Raw genomic sequence first — 25,951 nt, forward strand, 5'->3', positions numbered from 1 at the left:
CAAGGATCTAGATGGTGGGATAAGGTTGTGTGATTGTTCTAGAGCCGAAACCCTGTCTCCGGGCAACTGATGGCCTGGGCCGCTCTCCTGCAAGGTGCCCACTGAAGGTATTGGAGAACAAAGAGATCAGGTGGCCTCCTAATGCCTGGAAAAGACAAAGGCCAGAGGAGGGAGTGTCAGTGCCTGTGCAGACTTCTGGGAAGAGCATGGTGTGGAAGGGGATGCTAGGATGCTTTGGAACTACTCCATACAAAGCCAGTCAGGACTCCGGGGGATCCTCCTCTCTCTGAGCATACTGTCTCCAGGGCAAGAAGCTTACACCTTCCTGGGTCTGACCTCAGAGCATTCAGCATGCCCTTCCACACTGTGCGCTTTCCGCAGAGAGTCTGCCCAGGCAGGTCCTGGGGCAACCAGAGATCCCTGCACCCCAAGTCTGCAATCAGACGTGACTCTCAGCCTGCTGGTAAAACAGAAGGTTTATTAGACGACAGGATCACAATCTAAAACAGAGCTTGTAGCTACAGAAAACAGGACTTCTCAGTCAGGTCCATCTTGGGGGGTGGGAAGCCCAGACCCAAGTTCTGGGCCGATCCCCATTTCCCCAGCCAGCTCCAAACTGACACTCCCTCCTCTAGCCTTCTGTCTCTCTTCTGGACAAGGAGGCCACCTGATCTCTTTATCCCCAACACCTTCAGTTGGCACCTTGCAGGGGAAATTGAGGCACCCACACAGTATTCAGAGAAAACATTAAGAACATTCCCACTTTGTCACAACAGGTGAAACAAAATATAATACCGTATATTGAAGCAGGCAAGTGCTGCTTCTGACTTTCCACTTTTAATTGACCCCTGTAATCTTGTGGTACCGAGGCCTTGTAACTTCATTTTATATCAGCTTACAGGGCAGGAGCAGGGGGAGGGGAGCACCACCATTTTGGGCACCACTAAAAATTATACAAACCTGCCGCCTATGTCAATGTCACAATACAGTGAAGAGGAAATCCTTTGAGTGGACAGTAAGAATGCTGTGAAGTGGCAGTGAATGTAAACTCAAGTACCATGTGAGCATTAAAGGAAATTAGACAAAATACAAAGGGAGATGAGTATTATTTTAACCACTAAAGTTTTTTACTGCCGATTCTTTAGTACGTTATTAACTTCTCAGTGAAATAAATACATCTGATTTATTGCACTCTCTGTCCATTTGCTTAAATGGAAAAAACTCTTTCTTAATATTCTGACCTTTTCCCAAGTTTGGGACAATTAGGGTATGCAGTGTAAGCCCGGGATTTAAACTCAAGCTCAAACCTAACACACCTTCAGTCAACACACCAATCACAGTAACCCAGGGCTTAAACCTAGGGTTCCAGGACCCCAAGGTGGTGGAGGGTCACAGCAGGACCCAGGCTTCAAGCTCCAGGTCCACTGCACTCATGCTCTGTGAGCCTGCCAAAAGTATCCCACAATTCCACGGGCCAATTTTCTTTGCTCTGGACAAGTCAAGTTTGGTGAACAGTCAAGTTTTGCCACAGTGCACCACAAACAAAGGGCTAGAGCAACCACATTTTGAGAAGGTGCTAGGAAGTCTGGGATATGGGTGGCTGTATTCAGGTCTGCATAATTGAGGGTAGACACTGGAGTTCTAGGCTGGGATCCATGGTTCAACTACTCCTAACCCAGGGTTACAAATGAGTGTAGATGCTCAAAGTCTAGATTAACAAACCTAGGGTCCTACTAGGCTTATATTGCAGTATAGACACATACTTAGAAATAACTCCAGTTTACACTAATATGGGTAGCAAATTAACTGTATGTGAATAACTCAAGCCAGTTATTAACAGGCAAGTAACACTGTTGGCACTATTATCAGGACATCCAGATGCTTATAGCGTCACACTAATGAACATGCACTATGTTCTGTAGATAGAGGGTTTCAGGCTTCAGTGTTTTCAAGAAGCTATACAAGAACTTAACTTTTTGTAAACTTACCAAGTGTACTCTGCAGATCTTCCCAACATCAAAGAAAAATATAGAACAGCAATTTCTTATTTTTTCATTCTGCTTCTCTCCCACAATCTGAGACCCTAAATGAGGACAATGTTTAAATCCTCTCAATACATGCTCTCTGATCACCCAAGATGGCACAGAGATGGCTTGCTATTCATTAACCTGGGGCCAGCTAATATGAACTGCTGCTTAAAGAGTGAAGTACCTCCAATACTGAAAGCCTAGGAATTCAACACCCACATCTCCTGAAGTAATCTCAAGTTATACTGACCATGCCAGTACATCAAGATTCTACATACATTTGTTATGAGAGCACAGAAGACTTCAGTACAGTATAACCAAATGGCTGTTAGTCCTGAGTAAATCATCTTTTGCAACTGAGCTTTGAAGAAAATTATATCAGTCCTATCTTCCTGTTAATTTATCCAGGGCTAATGGGGGGAACAAAAAAAACCCAGCTACTTGTCATCTTTGACCATCCAGCTATAAATACAAAATGTGGATGTTTGAGAGAAGAAACTATGTTTCAGTTAAAGTCAAGAGGCATAAAAATTAGGACAAAGCTATCCAACATAACTATTTCTCCAGGTTGTTGAGTTATTCCTATATTCCTTGGAAGGTACCTGCAGAAGCTGGCTATCTACATCTATGGGGGAAACTGGAGTAGACTACAAATAATGAACCCAGGTTGAAGACAAAACCCACTTGAAATTTTAACACACTAATCTAATAGAAAGCTCCAGAAGATCTTTAATGACCTCAAATGATCAGTATCTTGGTTTCACATCTCAACCAAAAACACATAGTAGTGTCACCAGTGGCTTTTAACAGTCTGAGTCACTACTAATTAAAAAGAGTGGATTATTACTATTTAATCACCATTATCATTCAAATACTCCAAGTGGTCCTTGAGTCTCTCACTTAAGTACTGGCCTAGGGTGACTCCATTTAGACCAGGAGTGGGAAAACTACGGCCCGTGGGCTGGATCCGGCCTAAGGGATTGCCCCCAGTGGCAATACGGGCCCTGCACTGCTCTCAGCAACAGCTAGCCCACCATCCCTGCAGCCCCCAGGTCTTTGCTTCCAGGCACCACCCCCCGCAGCTCTCATTGGCTGGGAATGGGAAACCATGGCCAATGGGAGGTGTGGGGGGGGTTCCTGGAGGCACAGCAAGGGCAGCACACGTGGAGACCTCTGGCCCCCCTCCCCCAGGGGCCACAGCGCTTCCTGGAGCAGCGGGGGCGGAGCAGGTATGCAGGGAGCCTGCCCTGGCCCCGGTGCATGCCGCTGCCACCCCGGAGCCCGAACCCCTCCTGCACCCCACCCCCAACTCCCTGCCCTAAGCTCCCTGCCTGCACCATGCACCCCTCCTGCCTCCAACTCCCTGCCGAGCCCTCTCGTACACCTCACACCCTTCCTGCCCCCCAACTCCCTGCCCTGAGCTCCCTGCTGCACCCCTATGCACCCCAACGCCCTGCCCTGAGCCTCCTCCCGCAGTCCACACCCCTCCTGCACCCCTTCCCCAAGCCCCCTCCTGCACTCCACATCCCTCCTGCACCCCAACCCCCTGCCCTCAGCCCCCTCATACACCCTGCACCCCTCCTCTGCCCCATTCCCCTGCCCTGAGCCCCTTCCTGCATATTGCACTCCCTCCCAAACCCCGCACTCCCTCTCACACCCCAATCCCCTGCCCCAGCCCTGCATACACATTTCCCCACCCAGATGTGGCCCTCGGCCCAAAAAGTTTGCCCACCCCTGATTTAGACTGAGATCTGACAAGATTAAAATATCGCAGGAAGCTTCAACACTATTTGCATTTTTTTCTGAGGCATTGCAGTATACTGGAGATCTTAATATTACTCTCCTGACAGTTTTATTAACAGGAGTCTAATAGGAACATACAGCCAGATCTACAAATACTATTAGAGGACAGGTCCAGGTAGCAGCAGGGAGAGCGGGAGGCAATTCCAATGCCAGATTTGCAGAAGGCAAAAGGGGAAGACAAGGCTGATCCATCACCTGTCCTACCCCCGGGGCTCATTAGCAAATGACCATTCTGACCCCCCCAGCTGTGTTCAGTGAGATATTTGTCATTTGATGCTGCAGTAGCCATGGTTAGGAAATGTGTCCATGGGGAATTGTTGGCAAAATGTGACACGAAGTCTGCATTCTGGTTGCTTCCAGTGCATCCCAGGGACTTAAAGTGAAATCCAAGCAGGTTAGAGGGCCATTACTATTTTGATAGCCACGTGCAAGGGGTGCTCAGTGTCATGTGCTGCTTTTGAATGATTCAGCTCCATGCTGAAGTGGGCAATGGGGCGTGAGACTGGTCTGCCTCAATGACTTATTTGCAGGAAGGTTAGAAACAGACAACCAAGAGTTCGTGCTACAGGCATTTCAGAACCTAACTGAGCACCTCAGGATCCCCTTTTCCCTGGAAAAAACAGAAGGCCCTACCCAAAGTTTAATGTACTAGGCATCAAACTGGCCACAAGTCAGGGTGTTTCTAGGTTACCAACAGAGAAGTCGGAATCAGTCAGGGAACTGCTGCAGGCTCTCAAAGGGGCAAAGAAAATTACTCTAAGAGAACTATAGCTGGGCATGGGACACCTAAACTTTGCATGCCAGATATTGGCTCTTGGTCCAGCATTTTGTTTCTATCTGGCTACTGCCTCCTCTGCAGTGGAAGAATCCCACCACTTCATTAGAATGACAAGGGGGATGAAAGAAGACAGAAGTGTGGGAAAGATTCCTGGAAGTGCTTAATGGAGTTTCAATATAGCATTTGGACTGGTGGCTCAAAACTGAGCTGCAGGAACAGTCTGACACCTAAGGAGGCACAGGTTTGGGGGTTTACATTCAAGGAGAGTGGTGTGCACATAGGTGGCCAGAAAGCTGGGGGGCTCAGAGCATTACCAGGTATCACCTTCGTTGAATTTTTTCCCTACGTGAGAGGCACTCACTATTTGGGAAGCAAACTTTCAGAAAAGTACATTTCTGACAAGACAAACTGTGGTCACTTTTGTAACTAGACCTAAGTAAGTAAGTTGGCTAAGACTGCTCAGGAACCAAGGCTGGTGAGGGTTTTTGTTTTAAACTACTTGCGTTTTAACATCCTTTTTTACGCAGTACATGTCCCCAAAGTGGCTAAGGGTGTTGCCGATGTTCTCTCTCAATTTCAGGCTGACAGTTTCTGGAAATTCACTCGATTCACTAGCAAGGATCCACAGGTGATGCCTCAATAACTCTGGAACCTTGGCCCAAGACATCTGTAGGACTAGTAGAGGACTCTGCTGCCCCATGGACTATGAGGGCCTAGAAGGCCAGCCTTTCAGAATTCAGGTAATTTAGGGCACAGGAAGGGCTTGAGCATGGGTGGCCCATAATACACACAGGGTGCCATGATTTGGCTCCCTTCCCTGTCTCTGGTCAGCCCTACCGGAGTAGGCTGATAGGTTTCCCAGATGAACGTGAGCATTTCAGAGTGCAGAAACTCTTAGAAGGGTGGTCCAGGAGGGGCGGGCACCCAAGAGACAACAGGTTACCTGTAACACTGGAAACCATGACAGGGTTAGTACAGGCTATGCAGCTGTGGGAGGGAGGCCATTTTAATTGAGGGAACATTTGTTGTTGCTTTCTTTGGTGCTTTTAGAATGAACGAACTGGTGGTTATGGCAGCAGCAGATAGGTGCATGTCTGTAACATTTAACACGTGCTAGGACCTATCTGCAGGAGCAGTGTCCCTGCCCTTAAGGGACTTGAAAACAGACCAGAAGGAAAAGGGGGGTTATGTGGTGTTGAAGGAATATGCAAATAGGAGCTTGCACCCTGTAAAGGCAATAAGAGCCTTTCTAAAAATACAGTGCAACTGGCATTATTGTTCATACACCATGATGGCAGCTGCCTGATAAGATACCCCAATTCAGTGCAGTATTGAGGAAAAACCTTGCACTACTTGCCCCACCCCCCCAAAAAAAAATTGGTACCAATTCTTTCAGGATCGGGGCAGCTATGTCAGAGGCTGCAGGAGGGGCAGGCCCATGGTAGGTGCAGGCAACAGGGTACTGGAAATCAATGCATTACAGGACTTACTTCCGCACTAAGGAACAGACAAAACATAACTAATCCATGTGCTTTTTTATTTCAGAAGCTACTCAAAGTGTATGCAACATCTGGATTTCCAGGTACTATATACTGCATTATGCCCACAAAAGGGCAGGCAGGACTGCAACTGGAGCTCAGCTGGGTGTCAGGGCCAAAGCAGTTTGCCTCCAATTGAGAGGCCACCAAGATATTCCTGGACACTTGAAGTAAGGAGATATATATATACACACACATAGAGAGCACATGAAAAGGTGGGAGTTGCCCTTTTCAGACAGTTTGACAAGAAGGTGTGAGGATACTGAACATGGGGAAATAGATTCAGTGTGTGTGATGAGCCATCTTGATTATCACTACAAAAGTTGTTTTGCTCTTGTTGATAATTGCTCATCTTAATTAGCCTCTTAGAGTTGGTAGGGCAACACCCACCTTTTCATGTCCTCTGTACGTGTGTATATATCTCCTTACTATATGTTCCTGTCTATGCATCCGATGAAGTGGGCTGTAGCCCACTAAAGCTTATGCTCAAATAAACTGGTTAGTCTCTAAGGTGCCACTAGTACTCCTGTTCTTTTTACTGATGAGGCACAGGACCATCGGTTATCATCAGCCGGATGTTTTCAGAGATGATGGTGTACATTTGGCAGATGGAGGTGCTGAGATTGCTACAGGATGTGATGGAACTGGACTGGACGGGAATTGTGGTACCAGGCCATGTAGTCAGGTGCAGGCAGTGATCAAGCTAGTCGCTGCACTCTCAGGGGCCAGTTTCCAGTACAGTTAAGAGAATAAAATGTATGGTTCCCAGCAGTAAAAGACCTGGGATTTTGGGCCTTGGGCCTCATGGGCTGAGGTAAGAAACTGTGGCCTTCATGGCCCAAGGACTGCATCCTGGGCAGAGATGAGGGTGCACGGACTCAGAACTGAATCCTGTGGTATAGGTTGTATGGCCAAGAGCCCTGTAATCCTGGTGCCAGTCATGGGTTATATCAAGGGTGGACAAACTGCAGCCTGCGGGCTGGATGCAGCCGGTCAGGGCTTTGGATCCAGCCCATGGGATTGCCACCCCTGTGACACCATGAGCCCTGCACCGCTCCCAGAAGCAGCCAGTACCATGTCCTTGTGGCCCCTCGGGGGTGGGGGGCAGAAGGCTCAGCGCGCTGCCCTTACCTGCAGGAACCACCCCCTGCAGCTCCCATTGGGCAGGAACGGGAACCACGGCCAATGGGAGCTTCAGGGGAGGTACCCACAGGTGAGGATAGTGCACAGAGCCCTCTGCCCCCACTCCCCCAGGAGCCGCAAGGACGTGGTGCTGGACGCTTCTGGGAGAGGAGTGGTATGGCATGGAGCAGGGCCAGGGCAGGCAGGCAGGGAGCCTGCCTTAGCCCCACTGTGCACCGTTGCCAGCCCGGAGCTACTCAAGATAAGCAGCGCTCTGCTGGGCTGGAGCCCACACCCCGAGCCCCTCCTGCCACACCCCTCCTGCACCCTAACCCCCTGCCCTGAGCCCATTCCCGCACCCCTCCGTTCACCCCAAGCCCCTGCCTGAGCCCCCTTATACAGCCCACACCCCTCCTGCCCCCATCCCCTTGCTCTGAGCCCCTTCCTGCACATCTCACCCCCTCCCATACCCCACAATCCCTCCCCCAGCCCTACATTCATGGCCCTGCATGCAATTTCCCCACCCAGATGTGGCCCTTGGGCCAAAAGGTTTACCCACCCCTGGGTTGGCAAAACTGTAACCAATTAAATGCCTGGTATAGGAGAGTATGGGGGACAGGGAACAGTGGCTCTCCCTTCTGTTACAGTTTAATAAAAATTGGGCCTGCTGCTTAATTCCAGGCATGCATCTGTCCTCATTTTGCTGCTGTGTCCACATCAAAGGGGAGCCTCTGCTCAATCACCAGTGTTGACTAAAATCTAGAATGCCTGCCTGGCTCTTTTGATAGCACAAAAGCACATGAAAACAATTCTATACCACAGTGCAAAGAAACACATTAATTTACATGTTAAGAAATGAGTTATTTTCAATGAAAAACTTCAGCTTTGAAGTGATCTAATTTGTTTGCCAGAAATTCAAGAAGGAAACATGACTGCAAAATGCATAGTGAACTACCAAACTCAAGAACAGAAAAATTTACTGCCATTTACATTAGTTTCAGAATAACCCAGCCTAGATGTTATACTCACCACTCTGCTGTCTGAACACTTAGGGAAAATACAATGTGGAAACTGTCAACAGTACAGGTAAATTACAGCACACCATTCTCATTTCTGTTTTCAGTAGTGTTTTTTAGGGCTGGCACTTCATGAACATGAATACAACTTCTTTTGAGTTTGGCCCCGAGTAACTCATATGTTGGACAGTATTCAAATGGTTAATTCGATTTTGTAGCCTCATCAACTTTTGTGACTCCTTTAATAAACAATGGAACATATAAAAGTAAATATACACAAGAGAACTCAAATAGAGATAATGAGAGTGAGAACAGATTTCCTTGTTTAACTAAGGTTAAACTGAGCATCTGTTTATATTGAAGTTTTTTGCAGGCAAAAGCATTTTAGAACACTTTTGAACACTCGTAACATCTTTTGTGATTACACTTAAATAAAATACAAAAAGTCCATGTACAGTAGAACCTCAGGAGTTACAAACACCTGGGGAATGGAGGTTATTCGTAACTCTGAACAAAACGTTATGGTTATTCTTTCAAACACAGGTTTGAAACTTTACTATGCAGAAGAAAAATGGCGTTTTTAACCATCTTCATTTAAATGAAACAAGCATAGAAATATTTTCCTTACCTTGTCAAATCTTTTTTTTCCCCAGTCGTTTACACTTAACACCATACTATACTTTATTTGCCTTTTTTTTTTTTTTTTCAGCCTCTGCTGCTGCCTGATTGTGTACTTCTGGTTCCAAATGAGGTGTGTGGTTTACCTGTCAGTTCATAATTCTGGTATTCACAACTCTGAGGTTCTACTGTATGTGATTAAAAACCTTTAATCTGTAAACTAGAAAAAGTGAAAAAAAGCTACAGTTTTCCCATGTCCAGGCACAAAGAAATTTTGACTTAATCACTTAAACTTAGAACTTTTGTGTAAATGAATATCAAAAACATTTTCTTCCCTGAACTTCATTGGGAAAGCGATCTGGCGAAAAGCTGCCAGATTTTTCTCACACTCTTAAAAGCATATGGTGTGACTGGATGATAAATCACCAGCCTTTGAATACAGTCACTTTGCCAGTGCTTGTAATTCCACCAATGGATCAGAAAGGGCTGCAGAGAGTTCACAGAGGAAATGCTTTTCTGTGTTGTGGCTCTATTTTAAAATGCTCCTATTTTCAGATGAGAGGGCAGAAAGGAAGGAGACACAGGCAGGGACTCTTACATACATGGAGTGAGGAAGGGATGAAGTTTACATTCTGCTCACAGAGATAAAAGGCTTGATCTTGAAAGATGCTGAGCATTTTGCCCTCAATCCAGCAAACAGCACATGCTTCACTTCACAGGGGCTACTGGTGCTTAAAGTAAAATAGGTGCTTAATGCTTTGAAGGATCAAGGGTCAAGGTGCTCAGCCCGCTGCGAAATTGAGGCCACACAGACTAGATGGTGGGGTGAGACAAGCTGACAGCCCTTACTGGCAGCATACATTATCCAGCAACTCTACAGGCTGGAGTTAAAGCTACAGGCAATTGGCCATATGGCCAGTATCAGTCAGAACTACTTCAACAATTAAGTGATGATATTTAAAATTTTTCTCCAATTAGTCTTAAGGAGAGTTCTCAACAAAAAGCAAGTGAGTGACACTACTAAAGGGGTTCCTATTGCTTCACCTGGCTGTTTCCACATTCCCTGTCACTGAATATTTTAGGTTTTATTTCCAGATCACTATTCTTAGGTTTTAATTTTTTTTTTGGTCTGTTTTTTCTTAAAACATTGGCACAGTTTTGCCAAGTGAATGAGTATCCTACACTAGAATAGCATGCGGCACTTTTCACATAAGCTGAGACATGATCGTTGGTTTGGTTTGTTTCTGTTTCCTAAACTTCTAAATTAACTTCATGATGTAATATAGTCCACCTGGATTGATCCTACAACATATGTTTTCTGTAGCAAATTCTATGGCAAACTGTGGCAGCAGAGTGGAAACTCTGTGGCAGCTTAATTCAAATTAAGATTTTCAATAAAATAAATGTGGAAAAAAGAACAAATAAATTGTATTAATTCAGTTTATTTCATGCTCTCCTTTCAGTTCCAGTTTTGAAATTGCAAAATATTTTAGTACTGACAATATAGATCTGCAACATAAAATTTGCTAGGGAGAAATGTGTAAAGAAGACTCGATACGTGGGGAAAAGAGAAAGAAAATTTGGAACTGTGGGACATCACCTGGATATCATTGCTCATTATAATCAGCAGTGAAGTTTTAAAATTTATTAGGTTTCAGAGCTAAACTCCTTAAGATTAAACAGAACAATATACAGCTTCCAAACATTTTCAGGCTGCCTACAGTCTCAGGACAGCAAAGCTGCACCTTTTTATAGATTCATAGTGTCTATGGCCAGAAGGGACAGTTAGATCATCTACTCTGACCTCCTCTATATCATAGGCCATTAAATTTAATCTATCCAGTTATTCTGAACCCTATAATCCTAAAGTACAGCTTGTGTTTGGATAACACAGCTTCCAGAAAGGCATCAGTCTTCATCTGATGGCATCAAAAAAGACAGTCCTTGGTAGTTTGTTCCAATGGTAACCACCCCACTGTTAACAATCTGTGTCTTATTTTTAATTTGTATTTGTCTGGCTTCAGCTTCCAGCAATAGGTTCTTGTTATGATTTTCTCCACTAGATTAAAGAGCCCTTTAGAGGTGGTCTTACCTCTCCATGACTATGAAGGAACTTTTATACTAATTACGTCACTTCAATCTTCTTTTTGATAAACTCAACAGATAGAGAGCTCTTTGTGTGTCTCACTTCAAGGCATTTTCTCCAGCCCTCAAATTATTTAAATGTGAATAAAGTAGAAAAGAGAAGCTTTTTACTGCAATCATAAGGGTTAGAAACTTTTTTTGAAAAAAAAAAAACTGAAAAAAAATTAGAATTTACTGCACCATCACTTTCCAAAAATCTGTGACCACAGAATACACAAAGCCCTGGTAATTGCTAGTGAAGTATTATCCAGGGAGAAAGATTTTAACATTTCCTTTACATTACTATGACAGTTTTCTTATATTTTTATTAGCAATGGTTGAGTGTAAATACTTTATCTTTCAGATTGTAATCATGTTGCAGTTTCTTAGATGAGAAATAATCATCGCAAGTTTTGGGAAGGAAAATGATAGGAGTAGACTGGGTTTTTAGCAGACCTGGTTGCGAAAAAAAAGTGATTCACAAAAAAAATCCAAATTGCAAATTCATTTTCATTCTGCAGGTTTCAAAAGGAAGTCATTTTTCTCTTATTCAGAACAATTTTGGTTTAAAGTTTCTCTGATTTCTTCGGTTCCCCCTCCTGTTTCTTTCTTCCACACCAGTCAACCTGTCTCATTTCCCCTCCCCTTTATAACAAAAAGGGGGCATGAAAGGCAAGGAAGATAGGGAAAGGTGTGGAGGGAGGAAAACTGGTAAGCCAAAAAACAAAGAAAAACACAAATATTTATCCAATTTAATTGAAGACCATAAAATTTTAAAGTTGCAAAAAAAAATTTCCCTCAAAATGATAAAAAGCCTTTATGAAAAAGAGTCAAAAAAATTCAGCCAGCTGCAGTCTTTTGTCTCCAAGCAAGAGAGATACAAATTATAAGAACAAAAACACCATATCTGGCAGCTTCCTTTTCAAGCATTACTCAGTTATTCTGAGGGTTTCAGTAAAGACCAAGTAAAATACAAATGGAACGCCAATGTATATCATCTTGTGCCCATGTGAAGGAAGTAGAAAAACAGCTTCCCTCCAAGTTACCTACTTCTAAATATAACAGAGACAGAGCAAGATAATGAACAGAATGTTTTGTTGCATTGAGATAAACTGCATGTCCTAAATAACAAGGAGCCATTAATGTTGCTTCAGCCATGGGCGGCGAGTAATGGAGGCTTGGGGAGCCTAAGCCTCTGCCAACCTCATGCTAACAGGAGAGGGACAGTGCAGTGACACAGGCCCATGAGCACTAGCCAATTTGAGACTCCTGGAAACATCTTCCCCTGCCATGGCCCTGTGGCTAGAGGAGCTCTGGCTTCCTGCTGCGGCCCGGGGCCATGGCAGGGGCACAGAGTTTTTCCCATCTCAGGGCTGAGGGGGCAGAAAGGGGCAGAGGAGGGGTTCCACTGCAGTCTCAAGCTCTCAGTCCTGGCCTCTCCCCCACTTCCATGACCCTGACTGAGCTCTCAGCACTCACTCCCGTCCATCCCGGCTGTGGCCATGCCGGGGGGCTGAGAGCAGCAGCTAGCCTCCCCCAGGGGAGGCTTTACCTGCCACCCATGGCTTCAATAGTAAAATACAGGATTAAAAACAAAATTGTATTTACAGCTCAACTAACAATTGCAAGTTTAATGCAACATGGTTTCATGGATTTTTTCCCATAGAGTCACAAATTCTAATGAAATTCTGCTAGTTCAGGAAATTCTGCTAGTTCAACCTAACAATTAAACAGATTGTTTAGCAATTGTTCCACCTTGCATTTAGCTGCAATGCTTGGAGTAACACCACAGATTGGGATCTGGAAAGAAATAAACCAAAAATAATTCTTCCCCTCCCCTCATGATTTAAAATTTTATGCACTGTATGTAAGAAACAGCATTGAGAAACATCAACATGTTTTTCACAGACACTATCTATTTAAAATAGTCTACTAAAATTTAACAACACTTTGCCATTCAGTATAATTCACACTTTGTCATAATTATTTGCATAAGTATTTTACAGATATTCAATACCTTGGATTAATACATTCTTTCTTCTTTCATTTAGCTCCTTCCATATCAGCTGTTTTAAATCTTTATGAGAATCCAACCTGCTCCCACAACATTTTTTGTGAGGTTAAATTTTAAAAAAGACTTAATGCTAACAAAAAAAACCCCTAATGTTATTTCTTTATACAATACAAAAACTTTTGTCGGGCTCTGTGTATTCCTGCAACATTTAAATAGACAATACCACAAGAACAACTTCCAAGTAACTCAGCGCTCTTAAATTACGTCTGTTACACCCAATAACTACAACAAAGATACTCCACTGTGAAAAATAGTTCCACAACTCTCTCCAAATGCCTAAACAAATTGTTGGCACAGTACAAAGGCCACCAAAGGTCAAGACATTCTGGCTATTTCCTACCATGGAGGGGAATGAATGCCTAAGTAATAGGGCCTTCTTTCATGGAGAATGTGCTGCTAGCAGCTCCCTCTCTCAAAACAGCTCCAGAGTCTCTGTTGAATGCAACCTGGCAGTACAGTATAGGGAGATAGATGGTCCCTCAAGTGAGCCATTCAGGACTTTATGTGTTAACACCAAAACTTTAAGGTATATATAAAACTCAGCAAGAAGTTAATGCAGTTCCCAAAATTCTCATCTCCCAGTGAAATACTTTTAAAATAAATCACCTGCTGCATTCTTCAGCCTCAGGTACATCATATTACAGTAGTCTAATCTCTAACATCTAATTTTAGTGTTTTGCCACAAAGTGCAAATTCTCCAAATTAATAAAAAAATAGAGATGAGTGATCTTATATCGTACACCCAATGCATAGTTTGTGCTTTTACAAAAGTCTTAACAATAATGGCACACAGAATGGAATTATCTGCTGTACACAGATTGCAAACTTTATGAGCAGCAGTTTCTATGTGTTATGGTTTCCAGATAATGTAGTCATGTTATATATCTTTTTTCCTCCAGAACTGTAAATAATACTGCAAGTTTCTAAATATAACCACATTAAAAGATTACTTACCTGCATTAACTATAGCATCAATCTCAAGCAATGTAATGTCACCTCTGTAGAGAGAAACCTTCTCACTCAGACTTTTCTTCACCTGCAAAGCTTCCTTAGTGTTTTCATCTGCAAACCAAAAAAGGGGGGAAATTATGAATGATCAGAATATGAACAATTGTAACATCTTGCATTAGAAGTTTAAAACATGGAGACAAGATTCAGTAAAGGATTCCATTACACTACCACTGTCAGCTTAACATAATATCTAATTATCATCTGTGCGCACAGCCCCTGCAGCTGGAGCCACTCGTGTGCCCCCACCCTGCAGCCTTGGCAGGGGCTGGAGCCAGAACTGTGCCCTCCTTTTCCCCCCATGGCAGTGGGGCTGGGACTGTCAGCCCCCTCCCCATCTCTATGGGGATCCAGGTATCATTCCTCCCCCTCCCACTCTCTCTCTCTCCTCATTATTTTCAGTAAAAGTCACCAATGGGTCAAATTTTGTTACCCCAGACCTGTCAGTGACTTTTACTAAAAATAACTGACTAAATCTTAACCTTAACTATGTGGTTATTCTTGAGAAAATGTAGTTTTGACAATTTTCAGTTTTACCCCTAGAGGGCACTGATAGCCCAAAAAGGGACACAAGCTCTTGATAGCTACTGTACTAATTACACTAACTTATGTTTTGGAAGTTTTTGCTTAAAAACAAAGCCCCTTAAATGTCAATAAATTATTAGTCAATTTGTAAGCACCTAAAGGATAATAGGTTATACAGAATAGCCAGAATGAATGTCAAAAATAAATCAGGCCAAACCAACCTAATTTCCTTCTTTGACAGGGCTATTGACCTAGTGGATTGGGGTGAGGGGGGAGTTGAGAGGAAATATTTTAATAAGGCTTCACAGTCCCAAATGACATTCTCATAAGCAAGCTAGGGAAAGATGATAAGATTACTGAGAGGCGGGTGCATAATTGGTTGAAAAAACATACTTAAAGACAGTTATCAATGGTTTACTGTCAGACTGGGAGGGTATTTCTAGCAGGGTCCCTCAGAGGGTTCTCCTGGATCCCAGACTAATCAATATTTTCATTAATGACTTAGATAATGGAGTGGAGAGTATGCTTATGAAATCTGCAAATGACACCAGGCTGTGAGGAGTTGAAAGCACTTACAGAACAGAATTAGAATTCAAAATGACCTTAACAATTGGAGAATTGGTCTGCAATCCAAAGAAATGGAATTCAATAGAGACAAATGCAAAGCACTACACTTAAGAAGGAAAAAAAATGAAATGCACAATTACAATAATAGGTAAGAACTGGCTAGGTGGTAGTGCTGCTAAAAATAGTCTTGGGGTTACAGTGGATCACAAAATGGCTTAGGAGTCAATTATGTAGTCGAGAAAACAGCTAATGTCTTTCTGAGGTGTATTAACAGGAGTGTCATAAGAAAGACATTGGAGGTATTTGTCTCACCTACTCAGCACTGGTGAAGCCTCCACTGGAGTACAGGGTTCAATTCTGGGTGCCACATTTTTTTTTTGTTGGAAAAATGTGGACATACTGGAAAGTGTCCAGAGGACAGCATCAAAAACAATGCAAGGTTTAGAAAACCTGACCCATGAGGAAAGGTTAAAAATACTGGGGAAAGTCTTCAAAAAAATTTTTTTAAAAAAAAAAAGGCTAAGCAGGGACCTAATAACCGTTTTCAAATATGTTAAGGGCTGTTGTAAAGAGGGTGGTGACCAATTGTTCCTGTCCACCAAAAGTAGGACAAGTAGTAAAATGGGCTTAATCTGTGACAAGTGAGATTTAGGTTAGCTATTAGGGAAAAACTTTGTAAATATAAGGGAAGTCAAGTTTTGGAATAGGCTTCCAAGGGAAATTGTGGAATCCCCATCACTGGAGGTTTTTAAGAAAAGGTTGGACAAAATACTGTCAGAAACATTGGAGATAGGACCAAGTAAACCTAAACACAGGGGTTGGACTTGATCTCTGGAAGTCCTTTCCAGCCCTACATTTTTATGATTCCATATCTGAATACGTTGAGAAAAAACTCTGTATGTAAACATTTTTAGAATTTGTTTTCATGTATGTCTATTTGGTAACAGCCATGGCACAAAAAGCAACAAATCACACACACAACCAAAAACATACATGCTGGGGAAGGGGGTGGGACAATGAGGGGAATCTTAATTGCAGCATTAGTTAATAAAGCTCCTCTTAACTACTAGAACAGCTACATGAACTCCAGCCTTTAGGTAAGAAGCAAACAAGGATAAAAGAAATGATACAAAAAGAAAGCCTAAGAAAAGCCTAAACAAGTCCATCATAAAAAACAAATACGATTAGTTTGCAAGGGTCATACAATTAGCCCAGACACCCTGGGCACATAGAACCCCATCATTACATCAGGGTGTAACCAGTGCGGAGCAAGCGGACCAGCCACCCAGGGCACAAAACAGTGGGGGTGAAAAAATGGAGCAGTGTAGGGGGGCACATGGAGTCACGTGCCCCCACCCCCAGATTTCTGCCTTCCATTTAGCACAGAGGTTTTCAAACAGTGGCAACATGCCTCACAGTTTGAAAACCGTTGTCTCCTGCCAGGAACCAACAGATCAGAAGCTGGTGGGAGCCACATGGCGTGCTCAGGCCCCTTGCTTTCTGCACTGTGGGAGCTGGGGTGCTGGCTGGCTGCCTACCTGGCAGCGCTCCTTGCCCTTTCTCCCAAGCTGGACCGCCTCTGCATGGCCGGGGGCTCCCCAGGCAGGGCAGGTGGCACAGATTCAAGCCGTGCCCCAGTGCACTTTTGCCAGCTGGCACCGGGCTCCTCCAGGGAGAGGCAACACTTCCTGGAGCCATCCCCTATCTGTAGGGCCCAAGGTGCTTGAGCTGTTGATGGGCAATGATTGTGAATAAATCTAAAACTGCAGGTAGCAACCAGATATGGTCCAAATGGTCTAAATCACTAAGGGCAAGAGATTACATGCCCATTAGGCTTTACACACTTACAGTTTAAACATTTTTTGTAAACTTAGAGTAGGAGGGGGGAAACTCATTGTGCCTTCTGATTATATATGTTGCCAGTTCATCTCAGTTTTAGAGTATAAAAGGCAGCTGCCAGATCTGTCAGTAATTTATCAGTACATACGTTAAGTCATGTTTTAAACAGTAAACCAAACATATGTTCATTCCTGTACTGTGGGAGTTTGTGTCATAATTACAGTACTAAGATGACATTTTTAGAGTAAGTTTTCAGCGCATTATAGTAGTTATTCCTCTTTGGGCTTGGATTCAAGCCCACATCAAGTCATAAGTGAAACTGAACTGTCAAACTGACAATTTAATGAGAAGGCATTTTCAAACCTCAATGAAATTAAATCCTTCATTACAAAAAGCTAAAGGGAAGATTTAGTGGGAATAATGAGAGAAATGTGTAAGATTCTGGCACATTTGGCACACTTTCCTTTCAACCTATTTACCAATCCTTGCAGTACTTAGTTTTGCTTTGATTTGTGCTTGAAGAGTTGATATTTCTTCTACTATGCAGGTGACCAAAAAAATATAATCTCATTAGCTCTGCTTTAGACCAGGAGCTTCAGTCTGAAGACAAAGCAACTCTTTGCTTATTCAAACTTTGGGAGAAGCACCATCTAGAGCCATAAACATTTGTAAGAACAAAGTTCAGAATTTGTTGACATCATCAGTGAAAAACTCTGACAAGCATTTAGGGGATGGATGGTGCTGGTATTTGTTCAAGAGCCATACACATCCAGCCATTATCTAAATCCATTTTTCAATGCACATAGCTATCTCCCTTCCAAACGTTCATCCCACAGTCCTTAGACCACAATCTTCACTTTTGATCAATGACTGTTGGATTCTCCCGTCACTTCAGTGGATAAGCATTCAGCTAGCATGGACATGAGTTCTGGGTTTGTTTCCATGGATTCTCATGTGAGAAGCAAATCCGATCTTGGATTTGCAAATGTGACTGCATATCTTTCAAGTGTAGTCATTGTTGGGAAAAAGGTTTGAGGCACTGGTCTTAAGATATGCTCTCTTCTCCTGCAGAGATCTCACATACCGCTCCTTAAGAGTGGGCATGGCCTCATGACACAGACCTCTCCATCTGAATCTGTCCAGTGCAACAAGCTCCCAGGTTCTAAGGTCTATCTTGAATTCTCTGAGGATGGCCCTCAAGGTGTCTAAAGATGTGTCGACCTTAAAATGCATTCCTGTGCTCAGCTGGCTGTACAGCACTGCTTTCAGTACACATGTCCAACAAGTAAAGTTGAGCGCTGATGAGCATGCTCTAGATGGGGATTTGCCACCTCCCATGGACGTCAGTATTGGGGATCCTGTCCTGCCACTTGATGTTGCACATGGATCTTAAGTAGCAAAGATGGAAGCTCTCCAGCTGCTTGATGTGATGTTGGTAGAGTATCCATGTCTCACAGCCATAAAGGAGTGAGGTGAGTACAACAGCACAATAGATTTTTATCTTAATTCTGTGGCAGACTCCACACCACCTCCAGAGCCTGTTGGTGTGCCTGCCAAATGCCAAACTGGCCTCTGCCAAGTACTGAATGATCTTATCATACAATCTGGCATTGCTGGAAAGTATGCTACCCAGGCAGCAGAATTTCCTGAACGAGTTGAGGGTTTGCTGTCAATTGTGTTGATGGGATCATGGGGCTCGTGATGCTGGTGGCCTGGTGCTGGTACATAACTTCGGACTTTTTCAGGCTGATTGTGAAACTGAAGCATCTTGACTGGCGATGGAGCAGCGCTGCCCCACTAGGTTTACTTGTTCTCCTGAGGATAACTGCTTCTGACTCTTTAAAGGAAAGCAGCTGGGATGGAATTCAACCCCCGTTAGCTAACACAGGTGGTTGCTTTATGATTCAGCATTGTGAGGAATTGTATTAAGTGATAGTTTGAGGCAGCAGGGGCTGGGCTGAGATCCACAAGATGATTCAGAAAAGCTCTTCAACTCATCTAAAGCAGCAACATGCTCCTTTGAAGTCTTCCCTTTAAAGATAGAGTCTAAAATAATTCTGGAGAGTTACAAAACAGCTGATTATTTTCCACTGACGTTTTCATACTTCAGGAATGTCACTAGCTGATAGCCTACTACTGCTATTATCCCGTGGGAGCCCAACCCACTAGAGGTGGACAACATCTACTTTGCCAGTAGGTTATACTGGACAACAACAGAATGCTGAGGGATCAGCATTCCTATATTATATCCTTGGCTTGGTGAAGACAGCGTTGTTTAGTGGGAACAGCAAGTGACGGCATTAGGACTCTTGCATGCTATTGGTTTCTTAATATTTTCAATATACAAAATGATTATTCATGTTTGATTCTCAAAGTGCTTTATGAAAGTGTGTGAGTATATTCAGAAAACAACTAAAGTATCTAACAAGCTATTTTGAGCATGTCCCAAAGGCAAATTTTGGCAAATTCTATACTTCTTCCAAACCTGAACTGCCAGATGCCAGTCGATCGGAAGCTAGTGGGAATCGCCCAGCCTACTTGGGCTCCTGGCTCTCCATGCTGTGGGAGCAAGGTGCTGTCTGGCTGCAGGGCAGCCCTCCCTGCCCTGCTGCCCAAGCTGGATTGCCTCTGCACACTCCATGGTATGCCCCGTCACACTATTGCCTCTCCCCTGAAGGAGCCTGGTGCCAGCTGTGATGCCCCATTGAGCTGGCCCCTGCGTACAGAGCCCACTTGCCATGAGATGCTCCCCAAGACCCTTGCAGCTCTGCTTCTGGCAGCTGGGCTCTACTGGGCATCGTGTGCTGGTGTCAGTCTCCTTCAAGGGAGAGGCAAGAGCCTGTCAGGGGCACAGCTCCGAGCTCCTCGCCCTGCCTGGGGACCCGGCTATGCAGCACAGCTCGGAGCTGTGTTCCCCACCCTGCCTGGGGACCCAGCTATGCAGAGGAGGCTTGGCTCAGGGCAGGGAGGGCTTCCAGCCAGTAAGCCAGCACCCCAACTCCCACAGCAGAGAGCCAGAGGCCTGAGGGGGCTGGGCAGCTCCCTCCAGCTTCTGATCCACTGAAAACCATCGCCTCCTGTTAGGAGCCAATGGTTTTCAAACTGTGAGGTGTGCCCCCATAGTTTGAAAACCTCTGTGCTAAATGGAAGGCAGCAATCTGGGCAGAGTATGTGACCCCATGTATCCCCCCCAAACACACATCACCTCTATGGGGCACATATATGCTTACTCGCCCCGGGTGCTAAAATGACTAGGTATGGCTCTCTGTCTTAAGCAACCAAAAAACTGAGACAACCTACAGGTGTCACTACTGCTTCACCTTTTACACTAAACCAGGGGTAGGTAACCTATGGCACACATGCCGAAGGTGGCACTCGAGCTGATTTTCAGTGGCACTCACACAGCCCAGATCCTGGCTACTGGTCCAGGGGGCTCTGCATTTTAATTTAGTTTTAAATGAAGCTTCTTAAACATTTTAAAATCTCTATTTACTTTACGTACAACAATAGTTTAGTTATACATTATAGACTTATAGAAAGATACCTTCTAAAAACGTTAAAATGTATTACTGGCACTCGAAACCTTAAATTAGAGTAAATAAATGAAGACTCCGCACACTAATTCTGAAAGACTGCCAACCCCTGCACTAAACTATGTGTAAACAAAAGTGTATTAAGTAGTAATGCATTTAAGATAACTAGATTACATAAATGTAATGCTACATAGTGTTCACTCACACTGGTAGTGCACAGATCTGATTGTATCAATGCCACTTTCAGCAAAAGAGATATTGCAAAGTATGTCAATATGACATTTTTGCATAATTTAAGCCACCAACACATTTAATTCATCTGTACATTTGTCTCAGACAACTGACTTTTGTTTTCAATTGTGGTTTTGTACCTAGGGCAACTGTCACCAGGACATTGTTCAAGGTCTTACTCAAACCCAAGAAAATCCATACAGCACTATCAATAGGTTATCAAGAGGAATTATTTAAGCTTAGTACCAATGTAGACACAAGAACAAATAGGTATAAACTGGACACTAGGAAGTTTAGACTTGAAATTAGATGAACGTTTCTAACCATTAGAGGAGTGAAGTTCTGGAACAGCCTTCCAAGGGGAGTAGTGGGGGCAAAAGACATATCTGGCTTCAAGACTAAGCTTGATAAGTTTATGGAAGGGATGGTATGATGGGCTAGCTTAATTTTGGCAATTGATCTTTGATTATCAGCAGGTAAGTATGCCCAGTGGTCTGTGATGGGATGTTAGATGGGATGGGATCTGAGTTACTGCAGAGAATTCTTTCCTGAGTGCTGGCTGGTGAGTCTTGCCCACATGCTCAGGGTTTAGCTGATCGCCATATTTGGGGTCGGGAAGGAATTTTCCTCCGGGGCAGATTGGCAGAGGCCCTGGAGGTTTTTCGCCTTCCTCTGCAGCGTGGGGCATGGGTCACTTGCTGGTGGATTCTCTGCAGCTTGAGGTCTTCAAACCACAATTGAAGACTTCAATAACTCAGACATAGGTTAGGGGTTTGTTATAGAAGTGGATGGGTAGGATTTTGTGGCCTGCATTGTGTAGGAGATCAGACTAGATGATCATATTGGTCCCTTCTGACCCTAAAGTCTATGAGGTTGAGTATCAGACTGATGATAATCTCAAATATTTAACTATTGTCCTATTATAAAGATGAATGTTGTGCTTTCTTTTGCAAAGTAAGTTACAACTAGTACCCACTGGAGTTGGTTGCTGATAACTGTCATATAAACAAGGATATTAATTTAGGTGATGGATCTGTAGCAAGTGACAGGGACCAGTAAATAAAATTCAAGGTCACACCCATAGTACCAGCAGGTTTTTTAAAAATTGTTGACTGTTATTCTTTGGCTTCACTGCAAACTTCTAAAGAACATCGTGCATCCTGGCTCAAGATACTGTTCACTAGCAGGAAACTAGCTAAAGATAATAAATTTGATGCACACGGGAATCTTAAAAAAAAAAAAAAACTTGACTGGAAATTAATACAATAGGTCCATAGAACTTAATGTCTAGCCCCTTCCCTGTTAAAAAAACTGAATGAAGAGAACCAAAAATGACAAAATACAGCAATTCACTTCTGATGTCACTAGCTTCTGAACTGAAGGAAAAAAGTCCTGCATGGTTCTATACTGCTACTAGCGTAAGAAACATACCTAATTTTGAATTTCCTAGTGAGCCAAATAAAGAATGACTTGAAGTTACATGTGGCAAGTTTGTGTAACGGTATGGCTACACTATGGGATTATTCTGATTTTACATAAACCGGTTTTATGAAATAGATTGTATAAAGTCGAGTGCATGTGGCCACACTAAGCACATTAATTCGGCGGTGTGCATCCATGGTCTGAGGCTAGCGTCGATGTCCAGAGCGTTGCACTGTGGTTAGTTATTCCGTAGCTATCCCATAGCTCCCGCAGTCTCTCCCGCCCCTTAGAATTCTGGGTTGAGAGCCCAGTGCCTATGGGGCAAAAATCATTGTCGCGGGTGGTTCTGGGTAAATGTCGTCAGTCATTCCTTCCTCCGGGAAAGCAACGGCAGACAATCATTTCGTGCCCTTTTTCCCTGGATTGCCCTGGCAGACGCCATAGCATGGCAACCATGGAGCCCGTTCAGCTTTTTTTTTTTTTTTTTTTTTTACAGTCACCGTATGTGTACTGGATGCCGCAGACAGAGGCGATGCTCCAGCACTACACAGCAGTATTCATTTGCTTTTGCATGATAGCAGAGACGGTTATCAGTCGTTCTGTACCGTCTGCTGTCGGTGTAAATTGGCAATGAGATGATGGTTATCTGTCCTTCTGTACTGACTGCTGCTATCATGGGTGCCCCTGGCTGAGATCGGCCGGGGGCACAAAGGCAAAACTGGTAATGACTCAATCCCGAGTCAATCCCTCCTTTATGGTTTCTAAAAATAGAGTCAGTCCTGCCTAGAATATGGGGCAAGTGTACTAGAAAACCAGTGTATCAGAGAGCACAGCTGCTCCCTTTCAAATCCCGCAGAAATGATGAGCTACATGCCATTCACAGGGGGTGCCACTGCAACAACCCCACCCGTTGCTTCACTCCTCCCCCAACCTTCCTGGGCTACCATGGGAGCGTCCCCCCCATTTGTGTCATGAAGTTATAAAGAATGCAGGAATAAGAAATAGTGACTTATTAGTGAGATAAAATGAGGGGGAGGCAGCCTCCCACTGCTATGACACTACAGGCAGGACATTAAGTGGTGCGGGGGAGAGGAGCCCAGCATGCGCTGCTATGACAGTCCAGGCAGGACAGAATCTTTTCTTTACACAGGAAAGGGTGGGGGCTGATGGAACTCAGCCTCTAGTTGCTATGGTGAGGACAGTTATCAGCCGTTCTGTCCCATCTACTGGGAATGACCGAGAATCATTCCTATTTTCACCCAGGCACCCACGGCCAGCCTCGCCTGAAGCCAGCCAGGAGCACTCACGGGTTGATAAGAAGGACGGCTAGCAGTCCTACTGCACCGTCTGCCACCGGGGAGGGGAGAGGAGAGGAGCGGATACTGCTCTTCACTGCGGCAGCATCGCGTCTACTAGCAGCATTCAGTAGACATAGGGTGACATTGAAAGAAGTCAAGAAATGATTTCTTTCCCTTTTCTTTCATGTGGGGGGGGGAGAGTAAATTGACGAGCTATTCCCTGAACCACGCCGGACAATGTTTTTGAACCTACAGGCATTGGGAGCTCAGTCAAGAATGCAAATACTTTTCGGAGACTGCTGGGGACTGTGGGATAGCTGGAGTCCTCAGTACCCCCTCCCTCCCTCCATGAGCGTCCATTTGAGTCTCTGGCTTCCCGTTACACTTGTCACGCAGCACTGTGTAGCCTGCAGATTTTTTTTTCAAATGCTTTGGCATTTCGTTTTCTGTAACAGAGCTTTGATAGAACAGATTTGTTTCCCCATACAGCGATCAGATCCAGTATCTCCCGTATGGTCCATGCTGGAGCTCTTTTTGGATTTGGGACTGCATCGCCACCCGTGCTGATCAGAGCTCCACGCTGGGTAAACAGGAAATGAAAATCAAAATTTCGCGGGGCTTTTCCTCTTTACCTGGCCACTGCATCCGAGTTCAGATTGCTGTCCAGAGCAGTCACAGTGGTGCACTGTGGGATACCACCCGGAGGCCAATGCCGTCGATTTGTGGCCACACTAACCCTAATCCGATACGGTAATACTGATTTTAGCGCTACTCCTCTCGTCGGGGAGGAGTACAGAAACCGATTTAAAGAGCCCTTTCTATCGATATAAAGGGCCTCGTAGTGTGGACCGGTACAGCGCTAAATCAGTTTAACGCTGCTAAAATTGGTTTAAACGCCTAGTGTAGACCAGGCCTTAGTGGCAGGAGCTTAGTCAGTCTTTTAATGCTATGCTTATCAACCCGTGAAAGGCTGTTTTAAGTGTCTCACTATTCCCTACAGTTCAGCTATCCTACATGCTGCAGGAGCCTATCATTGGATCACAAATTATAAATTATAGAACTGACATTAATAGTGTCCTAGAAGGAAAATGAAATTACATTTTATCATTTGTCTAGCACACAGAGCTATTCACAAGAAAATAATCATCCCACTATGGCTTTTAATTTTTTTTTTTCCTGGCTATGCTTCACAAAACATAATGAACTGGTGCTTGAAATAGGTAACAGCAGGACATATTAATGAATCTTTCTATTTTTATTTGAGTGCCAGGTACTTTAGCAGTGAACTACCATGTTACCTCTTGGCTGAACTCCTTTGTCTCAACAAACAGGCTTTTTTTGGAAAGTTAACCAGAAAACTCAACTACAACACTTTCGTCTTATGAGCTGATCTCTTTTTCTGGACTTAAGAGTTATGTAAGAAAAAGACATTTTAAAGGAAATAGTTATTCATATTTAAACCTTAAAAGAATTTTATTTTATCTGCAGAATAGTAATGCCTTAGTTCAGTTTTCAACAAATTCACCTGTTAAATGCAGCTTTTGTGCTTTTACAAAAGATAATGTTACAGCTTTTTCACTTACTGCCTTTTCACAGAAGGATGTTTAACAGCAATGAAAAAGCTTGGAAAACAGTAAGTCTCATTCAGACCTCAAAGCACTCAACAAAAAGATGACAAAGACAATAAGTCTATTCATTTTCTCCTGTTAAATATTACCCATTATAAGTGTTGTTGCTCCTTTGCCCAGCATTAGACTTCGGGGCTTTGTAGTTAGTTGGTTTCCTAATGGAGGAGGATTGATGACAGTCTCAGGGTATTTTCTACTTCTATAACCAGTTTACAAGATGTACATAATTCCTGCTTACCTTGAGAAAAGGTGTCAAAAACTGAACACACGTAAGTCACTTGCAGAAACTTCAGCTAAGACTCCACAGAATCAAGCCCTGCTGCCACAAACAGCTCCCTTCCATTTCATCTTTGTTTCTGCTTTTAGCGCACTAATGGTCACTGTCTGCACACAGTGGTTTGTTCAACCGGAGAACCACTTAGCCAGAATCCCTAGCAGTTGATGAACCTAGTCCTAGATTCCTTATGTCAGCGAGAAATGTATGTTGTCTTCAAGATATGAAATCTGGCATACTGAAATAAAATATTCTCTGGAGCTCAGTAAGAACAGGCCAACAGGTTCTCAGACTTCATGTTATTATGCAAAACAACAATGTGAGTGTATATATTATGTTAATTAAATCAAATCAGTGAAGGATTTACCATCCGCTTCAAGTGTAATGAAGTTATTTCTTGCTCTATTACTGAAATATCCCTACTTCCATTCTCAAGAGATGAACCTTGAGCAACAGCAGTTGCTGTTTAAAGCTAATCTTCCTTCATAACTAGTTACCAAATCTGTAAACACTAGGGCTGTCAAGC

General features: G+C 43.8%; 1 protein-coding gene across 2 annotated transcripts in view; it reads right to left on the minus strand.

Moving 5' to 3' along the window:
- MACROD2 (mono-ADP ribosylhydrolase 2) overlaps positions 1 to 25,951 on the minus strand; it is a 1,360,465-nt gene that overhangs the window by 1,286,661 nt on the left and 47,853 nt on the right. For both annotated transcript variants that reach the window (XM_030557958.1, XM_030557957.1), the window contains exon 3: positions 14,055 to 14,162. In XM_030557958.1, the coding sequence (XP_030413818.1) occupies positions 14,055 to 14,162 (108 nt within the window). The remainder of the gene's footprint in view (positions 1 to 14,054; positions 14,163 to 25,951) is intronic.

Source organism: Gopherus evgoodei, chromosome 3 (genome assembly GCF_007399415.2).
Source record: "Gopherus evgoodei ecotype Sinaloan lineage chromosome 3, rGopEvg1_v1.p, whole genome shotgun sequence".
NCBI classification, from domain to species: Eukaryota; Metazoa; Chordata; order Testudines; family Testudinidae; genus Gopherus; species Gopherus evgoodei.